The sequence below is a fragment of the Accipiter gentilis genome, chromosome 13 (genome assembly GCF_929443795.1).
Source record: "Accipiter gentilis chromosome 13, bAccGen1.1, whole genome shotgun sequence".
NCBI classification, from domain to species: domain Eukaryota; kingdom Metazoa; phylum Chordata; class Aves; order Accipitriformes; family Accipitridae; genus Astur; species Astur gentilis.
This window is the reverse complement of record NC_064892.1, coordinates 15505403-15524223: the sequence shown is the minus strand read 5'-3', so window position 1 is coordinate 15524223 and position 18821 is coordinate 15505403. Positions and strand designations below refer to the sequence as shown.

The 18821-nt window shown below is 48.0% G+C and overlaps 1 protein-coding gene across 3 annotated transcripts; it reads right to left on the bottom strand.

Annotated features, from left to right (window-relative positions):
- Positions 1-4063: 4063 nt before the first annotated feature.
- SPRY2 (sprouty RTK signaling antagonist 2) lies at positions 4064-10711 on the bottom strand. Of its 3 annotated transcripts, none has more exons than XM_049815994.1 (2): positions 9836-10711; positions 4064-5846 (listed from the first exon to the last, which is right to left on the bottom strand). In XM_049815994.1, exon 2 carries the CDS (start codon positions 5793-5795, stop codon positions 4854-4856), a length of 942 nt encoding a protein of 313 aa, XP_049671951.1. In that variant the 5' UTR covers positions 5796-5846; positions 9836-10711; the 3' UTR covers positions 4064-4853. The 3 variants fall into 3 exon arrangements, with proteins under 3 accessions (XP_049671951.1, XP_049671953.1, XP_049671952.1); XM_049815996.1 differs by lacking the exon at positions 9836-10711 and adding an exon at positions 8338-8834; XM_049815995.1 differs by lacking the exon at positions 9836-10711 and adding an exon at positions 6964-7221.
- Positions 10712-18821: the final 8110 nt, after the last annotated feature.

The following is an 18821-nucleotide window of genomic DNA, read 5'->3' as shown; positions in this document are numbered from 1 at the left end:
AAAGACACATAAAGCCTTCTCGAGTAATAAAAATCACACTAAAGAACTGAAAATGAGATGTTTTCTGGAACTGTGGATTTCAATGTCACATGAATGGAAAAACACTTTATATCTCTCTAAAATGCAGGATAAGTACAGCAAGGTAATAATTTTTTCCACCTTGTCTTAAACTTTCAGAGACACAGAATACTAATGAGAAAGGTGTGTTTCGTCCTCCTCTTTCACCTTTTGTGCTAGTAAGTGGCAGTAAACCTTTGTGTATGATGGCTAGGAAAGGTCAAGGGGACGGACAGGGACCAGAAAGAAGAAATATTAAAAGAAATAAATAAGACTACCACCCTGGGGGCGGGGGGGTGTCTCCTCAGATTGAAACAGACAGTATCTTTGAAAGAAAAAGTACTATATATGTGTACAGTTTCTGTGTCAAACGGTCCCGATTTCAATGAGACATCAATTTTTATTTCTAAATTTCCAGTTTAAAATCAGATTGTGTAAACAGGAACAAAACTGAGTATTTTCATTGCTAAGCATTTGGTGTGCTTTGTCACAATGTAGTCTTACCTGCAACCCCAACCTGTAATTGATTTATTTAAGATGAGCCAATACATTGCTGACATTTTCAGTGAGAAATCTATCCAACACTATTCATACAGACATTACTCAATCAAGCATGCTCTTATATTCAGCCAGTTTCTTTCTGGGTCTCTGCTTCAGTGACTGATTGAGAAATTAGTCTCAGCAAATGAAATCATTATTACTCGCTGTACCTGCACTCATCTAGGAACATCTGAGACGAGACAGACTGTTCAAATCCGCCTTCCCCAACAGTTAATTCCTAAAAATAATTGAATGTTCTACTGCAGTACAGAAACACGTTCTATTCTCTCCCTGACATTTAAGAATAAGTCTTAAGATTTCACTCAACACAAAAAAAATTAATTATTTGATATTTTGCCAAAAGTGAAAAAGGCAATACAGGTAATACTGTACATTAAAAAAAAAAAAGGCAAGTTATGCATGGTGCCTAAGTGATCGGTACTTTGCTACTGTCAAGTCACTTCCACCTCATACATCCTGAGTTTTGTAAGAAAATATAAAAAAGCTATTGTGTTAATCATCACCACCACTTAACTACTGCACCTCCTTATTTGGAGAATTTTGGCTTTTGAAGACTGATTTGGTAACTCACTTGAATAGGTAAATACTCACCTGAATATGATCTCAAATCTTTCAAGGACACGTTTTATTTCCATCTAAAGACCTTTTTATTCTCCACTTGAATCCAAGTTTCTTTTTCTTTTTTTTTTACTGCTATGATCACTATCTCAAAAAAGAAATTATAATCAAGCCTCAAACCATTGAAGAGCAAAACAAAAAATTTTCTTGAGGATATTAATAGAGACATTTCTAAGTTACTGTACGAGCAAATTCGATGTATTTATTTGTAACTCACATCATATGGAAAAACAATATGAAAAAAGCTATTTGTTTCCATTGTCACTGTCAGTCAACTGTCAGTCCAATCCTGCAGGTCTCGCAACTTTAGGCAAACCTTACAGTGACATCAGAATTTATAGGAGGTTAACAGATCAAAACACTAAAGCAACAACACAACAAATGGAGCAATAATAAGGGTTTTTCCCTCTCTTGTGGCTTAGTAGCTGTCTAAAATCAAAGACCTATATGGTGTATATCTGGCATGACTTTCACGGTTATCCTCAAAACCTGTGTATGGAAAATTTTCCTCTCTTGGACCTCCACTTTCCTATCTCAAAGGACAAAGTAGGCATGCTTTAATAACATTATCTCAATCCACTTGAAAAGCCCTCTTAATTCTTACTAAAACAATCTAATCTGCTTGAGGCAAGATTTTGGTTTTATTTAGAATCGTAAACCTTATCTAATTAAGTGTAATATTAGGATGTTAACTAACATGCACAAGCCAACTTTTAAGAGTCCACTGCACGCACACGCTAATTCATACTAACTGAAGCCCAGTCCAAAGCACCACAGTTAGCCCAACAGGCAGTGCCTAACGCCATCCTCCCGTACGCCCTCGCGCCCAAGCGTCACACGTGCAACCCAATTCACTGGCAGTGCGCTTACCTGGGGGATCCACTATTTATCCTCATTAAGAACCAAGTGGAAGGCGACAACCAGTGTTTAATGTTAAGACTGCCTTCAAATTTCACTGTCAACAAGAAGACGGTTTTCCTTTTCCCTTCGAACCTATCTAGGTAGTCAGAGCATTTACTGTCATGCCAAACAAAACACACCCACAATTTTAGTATTGGACTTCATCTAGGAGCATTTAAGAGCTGCACCCTCCTTGACGGCTACACTGCTCAGCCATACTGCAGTTTTCCAGTTTCACCTTCAGCTTTCCTTAGAGGTATCTTCTTTGACTGAAACACAAATGACTGAAAAGGCAGGGCTCGCCTTCAGCGTTGTCAAGTTCATCAACACAGTGGAAAGACTGGATTTAATGTCTACTGAAATTAGTGGAGTTTTGGGTTTCCAAAATACAGCATAAAGGTCAAAGATTCCCCCAATAGATGGACTATTTGATTATTCCCATGTTTGTTCTCAATCAGCAAGACTAACCCAGGACAGTTTAGGCATAAACACCTAATCTAATTCAAGAATCACATTCAGTGAATGGAAACACATGACGGTTACCAACTCCTTCAAGAACAAAACTTCTAAAAAAATAATAGAAATCGCTGTTTATCAGCAGCCCAGTACAATCCTATGTATATGCCCCAACACTCAGTCACAATATACTGATGCACCTTAAATATATAGTCATGTAACAAAAGCCACCTTCTTCCTGGCAAATTCCACTCAGAAGGCTAAATATATACTGCTTGTCTTTGTGTACCACAGTATCCAGCCAGCTGGTGCAGAGAGGAAAGAAAACCAGCCTACATTTTTCACCAGAGAGGTAAAGAAAAAAAAAAAAAAAAAAGGAAAGAGAACAAGGCCCATGTATCAGGTATTTTTGTTTTGCAAACTAGTCAAGACTTGCACTTTTTAATTTCACTTGAAGATTGATAACCAATACACACAAACACACAGTGCAAGATTTTTCAGTACTACAGACCTACGTAAAATAGCCTAAACACCAGATCACAGATGGAAATTAAGGAGCAAAAAGATGTAACGTTTACTCAATGCTCTGGTTTTCAACTTTTAGTGAGTTCCTAATTTATTAGTTATAACTTGTTTTTGTTGGAGAGGGTTCAGACAAGGCTGTGAGATTTTTCTAAGCGTCAGCTTAAAAATACTTACAACTATTTCTTAAATGCCAGCTTAAGAAATGTATAAATAAAATTCAACATTAAGACCTCTAAACTTGGAGAGACATGCTCAGAACAGGAAATGATAGTTTGTTAATAAAGAAAGGTAAATCATTCTCTAGGCTTCCGGTGGGAAACTTGGCAGCGAAAGGATTTTGACCTCAGTGGAAGGTAACTGCCACAAATGACAAATCAAGCAACTTTCTTCTTGCAAGTGAGGCAAATGTTTGACATAAGGCTGGACTGCATTCAGATCTATCATTCCCTGTGGCATATTCTTCTACTTTTAACAAATAATCCTGCAAACTTTTTGCACTGACCGTATTAATTTTTTTTTCCCTCTCCCTCCCTGTCTCTCTCTCTCTCTCCGAGTAAAGCCATGCAAGCCTAACATTTTTTTGTGAATGATTACTTATTTCCTATTTGAAGCACAAAAGCTCATCACTTATAGAATAGGTCAAGCTTTCAGTGCCTATTAGTCCTAGTCTGGAATGAATTAATGCATTTTCCTATGTTCATTTTCCTTTTCTGTTGTAAAACAGAAGTCAGTATATGGGACATTTGTGCAAAGGAAGGAAGCAAAATTCCTGCATTATTTTCAGCTGAAGTAGTAAACAACAACAAAAAAATACACTTAAAAATTCTGTTTGTGTTTTCATATTAGACTCACTGTGACTGTATCACTGTGAAGTTTGCAATTAGAAGTACCAGTTTTCCCAACTCGGAACAATAAATGGGGGGGGGAAAAATGACAAGTAGCCCAGTTTAATTTCAAACGTTAATATATTTTCTATTTTATAGTGAACATATGCATCGTTCACCCCTTATTTGCAGCAACTATGACGTCCTCATAAAAAGGGGTGACATTTGTAAGATGCCTCTTAAAATAAATATTTCTTTTTATAAAATAATAAAACTTCAAATAAATATTCTTTACACTAAACAATATGTTGAAAAAATTAGAAAATAAAGGCTGAATTTTACTGTAACTGTACAATATACATGAAGTCCAAAGGGAAATCAGAGTCTTGTAATAGAAGGTTTCCGTAAGACAAAATACAATCTAAAAACATACTGATTGATTCACATTCTTCCGAATGTACAACATATTAGTATAATATTTTGTGACTGTGCCATGTCTTATGACACCACTTATTTTTCACAGTTGAAAATATTATTGTATATACAAAAATATAGCACATTATCTCTGGCAGAAAACAATGAAAAAAAGGAGTCGTTCGCTAATTTACAAATTTTGCAAGTACTATTCACAAACAATAGAGTTGCCTAGGAGTGTCTGTGTTGCTTTAGCTTATGCAATATGTGGGTCACAATGTACTGCATCCCATTTTTTTCTTCTTTCTGCATGCCACTAGCTGGATTCTAACTAACGTATCAGTTAAGATGGCACACACACAGAGAAAAGCATTTCACTGCAAACAGCAACGTATACCCCCAACCCTTCTAGTACAGTGCCGGGACCATAGCTGCTTAGTTGGTTGCATATGTACGTTAAAATAAACCTTGTTACTTTAGTACTTCTGGCTAGCGATGCTATGTTGGCTTTTCAAAGTTCCTGGGGGGGACGCTGGGAACTTTGCAGCAAACGGTGTTGGATCGCTTACAGCGGCACCCGGGCCGATTGACCCGATCGTAACAGCCCTGGCACAACTTAAGGCAACCCTTGGCTGGTAGGTAACACCACAAGCAAGGCAGAAAGAGGGACACCACACCCATGGCGGACCACCTAGTGCAGCAATGCGACTGACTGCAGGAGCAGGGGTTGTCAGCACAGTTGTCCTCGTCATCGTTAGAGCAGTGATAGAAGAGGCCCTTCACGCAGCAAACGCAAGTCCCGTAATCGACCACGTTCTGGGCTGAGCAAAGACACTGCTTGTCACAGATCCAACACGATGGGAGGGTCCTCGGATAAGTGCACTCCTTACACTTACACTTTCCACAGTCCTCACACCTGTAGCTGTGCGCTCCCAAGTCTTCTTTGCTCAGCGGCTTCAGCTCACTTGACTTGAGCTCAGACTTGGGCTGCATTCGGACTATCCCGTCGGCAACGGGCCCCGACGATGATCCTAGAAGTCTCTGTTCGGATGAATTACTGCTCGTACTTGTCCTTGTACTGCTCCGCGAACCTGTGCTGACCGTGCTGATGGATCGGGACAGAGGCGCCCGAGGAGAGGCGTGCGTTTGCGTGTGCTGAATCCGGCTGAAATGACGATGCTCGGGCAAGCCGTGGGGCCTTTCATTTTTGGGTTGGGTCGCTAGCCGAGGAGCGGACTTGACGCCCGGCCGCGGAGCCACCGTAGGTCCCTCCGTGTACTCATTCGTGTTTCGGATGGCTCTGATCTGGTCCAGCGACAAGACGTGAACCTGCTGCATCAGGACATCCCGCAGGTCGGGCTCCCCGTGCGGTCTCCCACTGTCACGCCGAGCCTGTAGCAAGGCCTGCGACCCGCTGCCGTGCTGAGCTCTCGTCTCCATCAGTGCCTGGAAGCGTGCTCACCCCGGCAGGCTTAGAACACATCTGAAATCCTGGAGCAACAAAGAGAGGATTCACTATTGCAACACATCTCATGCTCTCTCCGGCAGCCTGTCAAGCCTGCAGGACCCCACAGCACCGCACACGATCTAGTAATGCATCAGCCATTAAAAAAAGGAGTCACATCTGGGGCGGAGCGCGGGCGCCGGTCAGCTGAATGCACTTCCCTTGGCCTGGCCTGCCTACTCCTGTGGAGACCGTAAAGGGAGTCTGTTCTAGGTCCACGCATCTTAACGTGCGGCTCTAGAAAGTCTAGGTATTGCGCCTGCTAACTAAGGCTTCCCAGGCCATCTTCTGGTTAGACCATGGCCTTTAAAGTCATTACATTTCAGCCACTTGAAGTGACTCTTCTTTTCACACCAGGCTACCGAAAAACTTATATTAAAAAAAAAAAAAAAAAAGGAAAAAAAAAAAAAAAAAAAAAAGCCTGCAAGTATTTAGCAAGTGTAACGTGACCTGCTGATGACAGACATATAATTCTCCAATTTTGTTTAAAACTGGATAATATTTTGGTAGGCTAGTCTCTTTACACATTAAACTTTACATGATGTAAATAGGAAATTTTAGTTTAATACCAATGGTCCCAAGAAAAACACTAAATAGCAATAAAATGTTTGAGGTTAGACATTAAATGAGTTAGTGCTACCAAAAACTTCAACAGCACAAGTAAAAATATCTCTCTCCAGTATTTTAGTGTGTGTCATACTTGTGTACACCACTGTGATTGTTATTTTAAGGCTCAGTACTACAAAAGCAACGCTACCACAGTTTTATTTTTTTAAAACGTGTAAAAAATTCCATAGACTACATTTCAAATTGTAAATATTACCAAGAGTGGCTTGTGGGACAGAGGCATGCATAATATAACCAAACAATGCCAGCATCCAAATAGTCTAATTGATTGCAAATATTAAAGGATCATTAACTACACAGTAGAAACGCAGACTTAAGAATTTAAATGGAAACCCAGTAAAAGACCCAGAAGATGAGAACTTGTAAATAACTAACTGCCACACTCAGATATGCAAATGTTTCAAGTACTGCCCTCTAAATTAGTTACTATGTGTTCTGCCTTTAACATATCTTAAAGTCGTTCCAAAATCCAATTACCTATACAAAAATCCAGAACAATATTTTACAATTAAAACCCAAGCAGGAACCAAGCTTCTTACAAGGACCACACAATGTCTTCAATTATACCTAGAAAGAGCACCATAGTGTTACTCTGTACACATCAGTTACCAGCAATAATACTATACTTGCAGTATAATAAAATATAGCCAAACAGTTCAACAATGAATATCTCAAGACACTGTCTTTATTCTAACAGCAGTGGAAAACATTTAACCTTTTAACTCCTGCCTCCCCCCCCCCCCCCCCCGCCCAAGTACTTTTTCTTTAAAAAAAAAAAAAAAAAGTAGCCACCTATTTAAAATATTGCCAAATCCTGGTTTTGGACACAGAGCATATGTCATGCAGTCGTGTCCTTCCCGCCCCCCCCCCCCCCCCAAAAAAAAAAAAAAAAAAAAAGTCTTGCAAACTTATCTTGAAGCATTGCTTATGTTTTCTTCAAATTAAAGCCTTTGCCATAGAAAAAGTTGCAACCAACAGCCTAAGTAGACATTTCCTCCTCTGCAGCTATCTGGCGATAAAGAAGAATAGAAAATAAAAAGCCTCCCCCATCCCTGAGAGCAACTAGCAGCCCTATCTGCCCTCCAGGTCCAGATTTCAAGCAGGCTCAGCCAGCCGAGAAGCTCCGCCGAATCCAGCCCTGCCCCTCCAGGAATGACAACCCAGTGCAAAAGCAGAGCTGACCCTGACCTGCAGGCGCTTGAGACGACCCCGGTCCCGGTGGCGGAGCCCCCTCAGACGCCAAGGTGGGAGCCGGAGGAGCAGCCCCCGCGCTTCGCCCCCTTCCCCGGCACAGCCTGCATCCCGGAGCGGGGCGGGGGGGACGGGACGGGACGGGACGCGGACGCGGACACGCGGCAGGTGGGAGGCGGCCGCCCCTCGCCCGCAGGAGCCGCCGGCAGCCCCGCAAGTGCAGACAACCTGGAGATAACCGGGAGACATCCTCTGGGCCGGGAGGTGGGAGGGGGCTGCCGCAGCCGCCTTATCAGGAAAGTCAAACCCATGTTTCCTTTTAACTCTTCCCCCCCGCCCTCCCCCGAGAGATGCTGGAGAAGCCTTCCCCTCCCGGGGACTGCAAGGCGCCTGCAGACGCTTTGAGACGACACCTCCGGGACAGTCGGGCAAAAGGCACGTTACCCCCCTCCCCCCCCGCCTCGCCATAGGCACCCGCTCGGCTCCACAAAGCCAGCCGCTGGGAAAAGCTCCTCGCACGAACCGCCCGAACTGCAGCCCGCCCCCCGCCGCCCCAGCCCGGAGGGACCCCGAAGGCGCTTTCAGCGGGACGCCGGTCCCTCGCCGGACCCGCTAGCAGGACGAGCCGCACACCTCCGGCGCCTTTATCTGCAAACGAACGTTTGCCGGAGAATTCTGACGGGAAAGCACGTCTCGCCCTCCTCCGGGCTAGCGCTTCTCCCCTTGCCGCCCACCGAGAGCGGAGAAGCAGCATTTGCCCTTCCCCGTGTCCGTGCGTGTGATAACGCGATTCCCCGCTTCCAAAAGCCAAAGTCCGCTCTCGCCGAGCTCAAGTGCCATGACTGCTAACTTCTCCTAGCTGGGATTGGCAAAAGGGCCAGCGAGGGGGCCGGGTTTCGCGTTCGGCACATTTGGGGAAGTTTAAAACGCAAGGGGCTTCTCGCGTGCTGTGGAAAAACCCCGTGTCTCGCTGGCTGGGAGAAGGCGAGCCCGAGGGGGAGAAGTCCTCTGCCCGTGAATTTCTGTTTTGTGTCCGGAGCCTGTGCGAGGCACCCCCGCCCCCATCCCCACCGCACACACACCAACCACCTCCTCTGCTTTCAAAGTGCTTTGAAACCCCCATTAAGGGCCGAGTGTGTGATCAGACTATGGATTAGGGCAAAAGGGACTTTATCATCGGGGTGGGGCAAACTGACACACAAATAGCTTGCTGGAAACACCAGCAGCTTTTTTTTTTTTTTTTTTTTTTTCTTTTTTTCCGGGGGTGGGGGGGTGGGGTGCGTGGTGGTGTTACAAAGTAAACCCACCAAAGGAAGAAGAAAAAAAAAGTAAAAGCAAAAATTAAGGCTTTCCTTCCCCTCCACACATGCCCTCTGCATAGAAGAACCCGGGGAAGAACTTTCCTCGTCTTAGGGACCGAATTAATTTCATCCCACGAGAAATACCTACGTGTGTACACACACACGCACGCACGCACGCACACATATCTGTACCAGACGTGCACTCACTTCCGAATCGCACGGTTCTCCCGACGCCACCACAGACGGGCGTAAATCACGCACTGCAAGGCGGGTTGCTCGCTCTCCCCCAGGCCGGGGGGCCAAACAGCCCCGGCGCTCGCCAGCCCCGCCAGCGCCCTCCCCTCACCTCCCCCCGGGGCTTGTCGGAAACCCACGCGTGCCCGCCGAGGACAGGAGCGCGCAGGACCGCCCGTGCCCGGCTCCCCGCAGCAGGGAGAACACGCCGAAGTCGTGTGTGTCGTGTCGTGTGTGTGTCGTCGTCGTCGTCGTCGTCCCCCCGCCCCGCTCGCAGCCCCCGCAGGCATGCCGGCACCCCCGCGCAGCCCTCCGCCCCCCGCGCAGCCTTCCGCCCCCCGCGCCCCCGAGGCACCCCGGCGGGGCGCAAACGCGGCGCAGCCCGCAAACCCCAGCGGAGCTCCCCCCCCACCCCCCCCCCCCGGAGAGAAACCGCTCCGAAATCCCACCTCCGGCTCCTCTCTGGGAAAGGAAGGAGAGGGGAAGGGGGGAGAGGGAGAACCTGTACGAATGGAAAAGGGATCGGCCTCAAACATTTCCACGAGTTTTCTTGGAGCAACCAAGGGGGGGGGGGGGGGGGGGTACTGAAAAGCTTGTTTTGCAAAGAAGGAAAAGGCTCTCACCGTGATCGCGGCGCTGCACCAAACCCCTCTCTCTCTTGTATTTTCTTCTTCCTGCGGTTTGCAAATAAATCCAGCCCTAAAGCAAAAAAAAATTCTTTTCCAAACTCTGCTTTAGTCCAACTTGCAAATTAGAGTAAGAATGATCACCACGTAAAAAAGTCCAGAGCAAAGTTAGGTCCCTCTCCCCGGATCGATTATAAATACGTGTGTGCGCGTATATACTATAATAATAATGATAAAAACACCTCTCCGGTTCGGGGTGGGTTTCCTTTGCTCCTAAAAAGAAATCACCCAGTCTCTCTCTCTCACACACACACTTTCCTTTTTTTTCCTCAATGAACAGGAGGCCGAATCGCCAATACCAAGTCACTTTTTTTGTTGTTGTTGCAAATGATCAAGAGGAAGGGGAAAGCCAAAGAAAACAAAATAAAGTGGATCTAAAATAAAATCCCAGAGCTTTCTTCCACTGAGCTCCTCCAAAAAAGCAGCTTGTGCAATGTAGCCGTTCTGCTGAGAAGCTGCTGGCTGCAAGCTCCTCTCCCCTCTCTCCCTCTAGCTTTCTCGCTCCCTCTGCGAGCGTGTGTGTGTTGCAGGCAGCTCTGTGGTTTGCAATCGGGGGGGGGGGGGGGGTGTTTTGGGAGCGCAGCGGATTTGTGGTGGTGGTTGTTGTTGTGTGTTTGGAGGAGGTGGAGGAGGAGGAGGAAGATTTGAGATGTGAGCTGTAGGGGCTCGGCGTTTTTCTGCTCGCTCGCTCTCTCCCTCTCTCTCTTTTTCTTTCCGGAGGAGGTAGGGTGATCTCTCTGCAAAAGCAGCAGTAAATGGCGTCATGTGGATCTGAGGAGGAACAGAGCAGTTGTTGTCCCAGAGGATATATCGCATCCGGTCCCAGCTCATTGGCTCTGCGGGGCTACATTCACTGGCGCTCCCAGCGCCCTGCCAGCACTCCGAGCTGCGGGAGGCATTCAAAAGGGCAGCGCCGCCGGCCCCGGCCCCGGCCCCGGCCCCGGCCCCGGCCCCGGCCCCGGCCCCGGCCCCGGCCCCGGCCCCGGCCCCGGCGCTGCGCGGGGGCGGCGGCGGGCAGCCCCGCTGCCGGGGCCTGGCCGCAGCCTCTTTCCACAGGAGGCTCCTCCGTGCGCGGTCACACGACGCTTGGGCTTGCTTTTGTGCTCGTGTATTTATTCAGAGGCAGGCACCGGTGCCTTTGCAGGGGAGCCGAGGGGAGCTCGCTTCTCCCGGGGGGGGGGGGGGGAAGGCACGCTCTCCCCGCCGCGGCGGGCTTTCGGGAGAGCCCTTTCCAGGTGCTTCCCCCCCCGTGTTTTTTTTTTTAACTGAGTGGAATAAAAGTTTACACTTTCTGTGCCCCCCCCTCCCCCCCGGCCCTTTTCAGCAGTCGGTCCCCGGCCGCGCAGGGAGAAGGAAGGGTGATCACTTGGGGCATTGTCCCGCGGATTAACGCGATCAGGCGGCGCGGGGGGGGGGGGGGGGGGGGCGTCCCGGTGGCGGGGCGGGAGCGCGGAGCGGGGCCCGCGGGGCGCGGAGCGGCGGGCCGGGGGGAGCGGGCGCCGGGCCGGGCCGGGCCGGGCCGAGCCGGGCCGGGCCGCCGGCTGACAGCGGCCGCGGTGCTCTCCGCGCCTCGGGCGGCTGCGGGATTTGCGGCGGGACGGGCGGCCGCGGGGTCTCCTCGCCTGTGCGGAGGGGTGGGCGGTGTTAGGAACAAAAAAAAAAAAAAAAAAAAAAGGAAAAAAAAAACCCCAACCAACGCCCCCCCCCCCCCCAACTTTGTTTTGATTAATTCCCATTCGTGTGGGGGACACGGTCTGCGAGCAGCTCACAAACGTGACTGTTTGTCTTCTGGGCGTTTCCTGACACGGCCACAGCTCGGTGCCTTTTGTACGAGCTGAAGTCACCGGCGGGGCCGCTGCCGCTGGCCCCGCGCATCTTGCGCCCCTGCGTGTCCCGTGGAGCGCGCAGAGCGGCGTACCCACGCAGGGTAGGCACCGAGCCCCAGTATACCCGTCCCACGTGCGGCACCGCTTAAAATCCCCACGATGTGTGGGGCAGCGGTGCGCTGCGTTATTGACAGGAACGGTCCCCGGCGCGAAAGCCCCAGCGGCCCTTTTTACTGCTTGAGGCGACTTTGCGGGCACTTCCTCTTCTACACCTGCTGGCCACCGCCTCTTGAGGGAGGTGGTCGTCCTCAGCAACAGCCTGGAAATAAAAAGGGCAGCGCCTTACACGGACGGCCTTCTCCTATTTTTCACGCGCGAACGGCCGTTCTTCCACAACAGGATGCCGAACCTGCAAATTCTTTTCCACAGTTGCCTGACAGGAAGGTTAGCCTGAGTTGCAGGGGTCTAACTTCTCCTTTCCGTCCGCGGGGGCTTCACCGGCCCCTACCCCGCCCCAAACTGCTGCCGCCGCCTCGGGGGGCACGGGGACGGTGCCCGGGCCCCAGGCGTCCGCCCCGTCGCCGCCGTCCCCGCCCGCCCCCCCTCCAGCAGCCGCAGCCGGAGCAAACTGCCCGCCGGGTGGACGGAGGCGGCGGGGGCAGCGCCGCTTGGGGGCAGAGGAAGGGCGGGAGGAAGGCCGGTGCCCCGGGCTGCCCCCACGGGAGGGGACACCCGGCGGCGGGGCGGCGGGCTGAGGGGCGCGCCCGTGGATGCGCCGAGGACCGACCTGGGCATCCTCGGAGGTGTGCGCCCGGTGTGCGGGACGCGGAGGCTGTGCCGGCAGAAGTCCGCGGGGTTCGGCTGTGGGGGCCGAGCGGAGGTTAAAAACCCTGCGAGAGAGAAGGCGCGATCTTAATTTCACTGCGCAGTGGAGAGAGAAAAAATCTCTTCCTCCCACATAGCCGAGTCAAAAATAGGTGAAGAGCTATTCGTGCAAGCCTGTACGCACGGGAAAGGTCTGTTAGGCTGTTTATCGGTGTTTATGCTGAGTATGTTAATAGTGTTTAAACTGGAAAGTTCGTAACACCATTTTAAGTCTCTCGGTCAGTAGTGCAGTCAGCAGTTCATATGCCGGTCCTCAAGTACAGGTGTATACCCTTAATATAGCGAGTAGTCCCAAAGAGAGATATGAAAACAGTGAAACTATTCTTATTCTCGGAGCCAGTCATGCGTGCAAAATGGTGAAGTGTCAACGTCTTACAGAAAAAAAAACACAAACCAAAACCCCAAACCAACAACCCCCAAGCATACGGTGTCCTACTACTGCTGGGTTTGAAAGAGAAGCACCGAACCTGCAAACATTTGTGCACTATCTTAACTTGCACACGGGTAATCAGTAACTACTGCATAAACACGCAAAATAAAGTGCGCTCTTGTTTGTTTGTTTGTTTTCGGATTGGAACCTCAAAGCTGAATTCTCAGGCCTTTAATTTGGTGCTACCTTGGAACAGGCTTTCACAGGATTACATAGATCACTCGCATTTCACATTTCTTGTCGTGGGTAGCGAGTGGCTTAATGCATGTGACGATGTTTCCCCTAGTGGTTTGCTCTAACCACTGCAGGATTTTTTTTGCTTTCAACCCAAGCAGACCTTGTTTTTGGAGATGAAGGGCTTTAGTTAATTCTCAGCAGAGGAATGTAGCTGTTGTACATGTATATGTGTGTACACATATAGATATATATATTTATATACATACAGATGCGTGTGTGTTCGTGATATATTAGAGTAGTAGCAATTCCAGTGACTTCAGGTGAAGAGTTGGGCAGAATGAGGTCTGTAATATGAGAGACACCCCGTCTGAAATAGTTGCAACTTTTCTGCATCATCCTGAAATTGCCCCACAAGATTGTACTTGATTTGATTTTCAGACCCAGGATCTGAAAACAAGTAGTGTTTCCCCCTTTATGTAAAAGAAAAGGAAGTTCATTCATAAGGAATTGCATCTTGCAAGGGAATGAAAGAACAGTAAACTTGCTGACTTTCAGAACATTTTGTGCATTATCTCATGAATTAATGCAGTGATATGAGGATATTGATTCTGCACATCCTGAAAGGTCTAAGTTGGCTGCACGCTGCTTCTAATGCCCGGTATTTCCTTCGAAACTTAAACCTTTAATTGATTGTCTTTCATGTCTGTAACTCTGAAAAAGGTAAGGTACATAAAAGAATTATAGGATTTTTTTAAAGTGATTAGCTGTAAAGCTTTTTGCCTACTGATGTTTCATTGAGATTCCCAGGGCAGACAAGGACACTTAGGTATATCATAGAGAGAAACAGAGAAGTCAAGCTCACCGTATTGTAAACAGTTGGACATTTTTTATGAAGAAAATCAGGTCCCCGACTCGGTACTGTTATTTTTGCTTTTGTATTTTTCATTGGAGGTTACCTGAAGGAAATCCCAGAATTCCTTAAGAGGGGAAAATGAGCAAAGGCGACTGGGAACCTGCTCTGGTGGGACAAGGAGCAGCACTGTTAAATGTGAAAAATAGAATAAATACCTGCCGCTCTGGCTGGGAATACACATGCTCTGCAGCTGCTGAGATTTGGTCTCCTGCTTTTAGTGATGCCCAGATCTTCTGGGATTAAACTACTGTTACTCAGATCTAGCTAATGATCAGCACCTTCCTTAAAGGTGATACAGGCCAGATCCCGTGTAACTTTATCCCATCTGATGATTGCCCCACTATATGGAGGGACAGTTGCCAGAGGAATATTTTCTTGTTGAATACCAAATATACTTATGTAAACTTAAAAAATAAACAAATCCCTTTCCTGATCCTTCTGAAATTATACTGAAGAATACATACATTTAGTACTTATAATATAATGTGGAGCTTTTGCATGTAAATTGTTCTAATAAAGCTAGTATGCTCTTTGATGTGCCATTCAATGTTATTTGGTTATATTTGTGTCCTTGATAAAATCAGCATTGGTTTTTTGGAATTCAACTTTATAAACCTTTCCAGTTTATACAATGCATTTTATAATTAGTTCTCTCTTCTCTAATACCTTGAGACCAAATGTTCAAAAGTGGGACAATTTGGCATGGAGAGGACTAAGTGCAGTTTATTTGCTAAACTGGTATTCTAGCAGGCTTTTTTTCATGGTGTATTTGTTTGTCCCCGGATTTTCCTCCTGACATTTTTGGCTGCTTTGGTAGAAGCAATCGTGAGAATGGCAGCACAGACAAGCCACGTCTGTCAGTGTTTGAAACACTGCACTCTCTAGCCTCATTCAATTAGAGGCTAGATAACACTGGGCTTGACTATACTAGAATTTTATGCAAAATTAACTGGTTGCCTATTAAAATGTTAGTAAGTGCGTGCTAGTTTGGAAATTCCCAAAATATTTTGTAGCAGGATGCAGACATTTGTGTGTTGACCTGGGATTAAAGTGACTCAGAAGAAGTGGAAGAGGTCAACGTTAGCAGTTACGGGCAATTGGGGAACGAGAAGGTTTTATGAAGAGACTTATCACATCTGTACTGTGGTTTGCAGCAGTAGTTTTCAAACTTCTTCAGTCTGTAGACTTTTTCTATGCTTTAGAAGAGAAAACAAATCATAAGAGAAGTGCAGGCTTTTTTAGAAAATTATAAACTGTAAGACCTCCCATTTAGAAGTTGTCCATAGGAATCCACAGATCACGGTTTGAAAACCACTGATGTAGAGATACCCAAACTAGCTCTAAACTGCAATGTAGTGGAAAGGTAAATAAGTATCTTGGGTGCTGTCAGCGGTGTAGCTCGAAGAGCGCAGATGCCTGCTCTTCTCGGAAGAGCGAGGTAGCTTGCATGGGCCTCCATGCTGGGACGGCTACTCTGCTCCCAGAACGTAAGGCACCTTTCTTCACTGGAGGCTGGAGTTCAAGCGAATACCTCCGAGAGATTAGCAATTGGTAGCGTATAGCTTGCAAGCCAGCCAAGGGATACGTACAAGTAAGACTTACAGATTTCTCTTGCAAACCAAAGGGGGCGGATTGAGCAATTGTTAAAAATTGTATCATCTTTCTCCCATGTGCTGAGATTATTTTTATTTCCCCCAGTTGTGAAAGGCTTGTATTCATCTGAGTGGCACAAAAGCACATCCTGAAAGCAGAGGTGACGTGTGCAGAACAGAATCGTTTCCTAGAGATGAATGAATTTTGCACGAAAAGGAAAATAAAAACTGGTGTTGCCCCATCATTTGTCTGACAATCAGAACGCAACAAAAAATACTGTTTGTGAGGTTGTGTCGATCAAGCAAAATTGTGAAAGAACCTGATCCTGCTGTCAGATCTGCACAGGAGTGTCTTCATTCTCCCGATTATAATGGCAATATCAACAGCAGTAATCAAAACGCTGGATATTCTATCACAGTTTTCTCCATGGATCTCAAAACAGTTTTCAAGAGGTGTCGCTATGTCCGTTTCATAGATGGGGAAACCCAGCGGTGAAAGCAAGAAGTAACTTATCTGTAAAGCAAGAACTAGGAGTCTCAGGTCCCAGTCCAGTCTCTCCGCTGTGTACCTGCTGCTTCCCACGGAGAGCCGTGGCATTGTATTTCCTTGTGGGCTCCAGGGTCTTTCTGCACAACTAAAACGCCAGGGTCTGTGTCTAATCGAATCGGAACACCTTAAAAGAGAGCAGGAACTGTTAGACAATTATACTTATCTTACTTAGAGAGGGAAGAGGACAAAATGTTTGATTATCTAAACAAGGTTATCTCTGCAGGAGCATCCACTCCCACCACTTGATTAAAGAGTTCCTCTAAACTTCCGTCTCTGCATCTGGTGTACTTACTCCTATCTTATTTGTGGTTTTGTAATCATCTTTTCCTGTATTTTTAAGCAGGCCTATTACTTTCAAAAGCCCTGCAGAGGCAAAGGCAGAAATTAACCGAGAAGCCGAGTCTCCGAGCTGTTCCTCCTAAGCAGGCCCCTGACGCCTTCTGGAGCCCAAGTGAAAGTCTGCGGTGCTCCAGGTCTCGGAGGGAATCCAGCTGCCCAGAGCGGCTCCCGGGACAGCGTCCTAATTAACGAAAGCTAAAGGAAGCGCTGGAAATGGCATTACAAACGTACGCAATAAATCCACCGCATCTGACAGAACGAGCTTGCAAAATAAGCCCACTGAAAAACTTCCTTCATTCTTGAGGTTACATGTTTAAGCCGTTCAGCAGATTTCAAGTTTTCTTATTGTTGCCTTCTTGCAACGCAGTTCGGATTGACATAAATTATATCAGCATCTGGTGGTTTACGTTGTGTCAAAGCCATTACGTTTTCCAAACTACGTGCTGTTCAATTTTTGCTTACTTTCTTAGCTCTGTAGGATTGTTTTCTCCACAGGGACACAAATTACGGTTCTGTAAAATCCGTCGTAGCTAAGGAAATTTCTGTTAATGCCCCCCTATTCAAAATCCCACTGCGGACAATAGAAATAAAGGTAACAGCCTCGATTTAGTTGGATGGATTCTGCATCGGGTAACGTGTGGCTTTTGAGAAGACACGGTCTGTTGCAGAGGTAGAGACTACATGTGCTTAGACAGTCAACGTGTACAACTATACGTACGGATGGTACGCAGCCCGGGCTAGCTTTAGTGCTTTCGTGTTTGGTCAAAGCTAGAGCTTAAGCGGCCAAGGCAGAATCTTCATCCAGCCCGACTGCAAACCCAGGGGTTTTTCCGTAGTAAAAAGGAATAGGAGAGCTAAGGCGTTTTCTGTGCGGCGAGGGGGCGGCAGGAGGGAAGCGCGCTGCCTGTTGCAGAGACCTTCTCGGGTTTAGCGTTGCAGCAGCCGGTCCTGAAGGCACGTTAATGAAATACAAACGGGAATTTCCTCGGCTCGCCTTCCTGCTTCTATCTTTGCCTGTCTCACCTTCTGAGAACCTGATTTGTATTTGTATACATGTGTGTGATCCCGATTTCATTGTTTGCCTTTTCACACAGGCACTTTCACCTACATCTCCCCCCCCCCCCCCCCCCCGCCCCCTTCCCTCCCTTCCTCTCATTTGGCAGCCAGTTGGGCTTCTTCCTGCCTTGAATACCACATTCCCTGGTTATTCAAGCTCAGTCATTAGCACCCTGTCCCCCTACTGAAATTATGAATGAAAAGCCTTGTTGTTCTTTACAAATAACTCGGGCTTCCTCAGTCAGTCAAATTCAAATGGAAGTGACTGCCAGACAAAGCGCCTGTATGATGGACAGTCCTCCCAGCAAGTGATCGAGGCGCACAGGAAGTTTTTAAAGGCACAATATAGGTAGAGCAGCCTGGGCGTTCCCCCCGGCTGCGGCCCGGGGAGCGGGGCCGGGGGGACCGGGGCGGGGGGGGGCGGCCCGGCCCGGCCCGGCCCCCCCCGGAGCGCCGAGGAGGGCGGCGGGGCTCCCTCGGGGCTCCCCCGGCCCGCGGGGGCTCTCCGCCGTGGCGGCACCCACACCTTCCACCCACACGCCGGAGACGGCGACGGGGCCGGGGCCGGGGCCGGGGCCGGGGCCGGCACCGGCGCGTCCCGGCGCTGAATGCCGCGGGGGTCGCGGGCCCCGAGCGGCACAACCCCCCGCCGCCGGGGCGCATTGTCCGCGGCCCCCTTTTCACAACGGGGGAAAAGGTAATTGACAGCCCCATTGTCCGCCCCGGCCCCCCGCGGCTTTAAAACACTCCGGGGCCCCAGTCACACGTTGTCAATAAGAGCTGTCGGAGGTGACGAGTGAAGAAGGGCTGCTCAGGAAACAGGCTGAGCCCTTCAAGTGGACAGGCCTCAGTGACTTCTCCGGCACTCTGCCTGCCACAGCCAGCCCCTTCAAAAATAACCTTAAGGCAATAAATCAAACATGTTTCCTGCACTATACAAGGAACAGCTGGTTATTTTTCCTCACTTCCCCCCCCCCCCCCCCTCCTCCCCCATCCCCTTTTTTTTAAGCCTAAAAATTATTTAAGCACAGGAAATCAAGCATGTCAAAAGTTTGGCAAAGCAGTTTGGGTGATTTAGCGGTTACAACACTCCTTTCTCTATTAGCCAGTCTTTGGGCTATCTCCTCATTTCCACCGGTTTCTGCGTCTGCTCTG

What these genes read in the sequence shown, in the direction of transcription:
- SPRY2 (XM_049815994.1), bottom strand. Translation starts at nt 5,795, where the DNA reads ATGGAGACGAGAGCTCAGCACGGCAGCGGGTCGCAGGCCTTGCTACAG.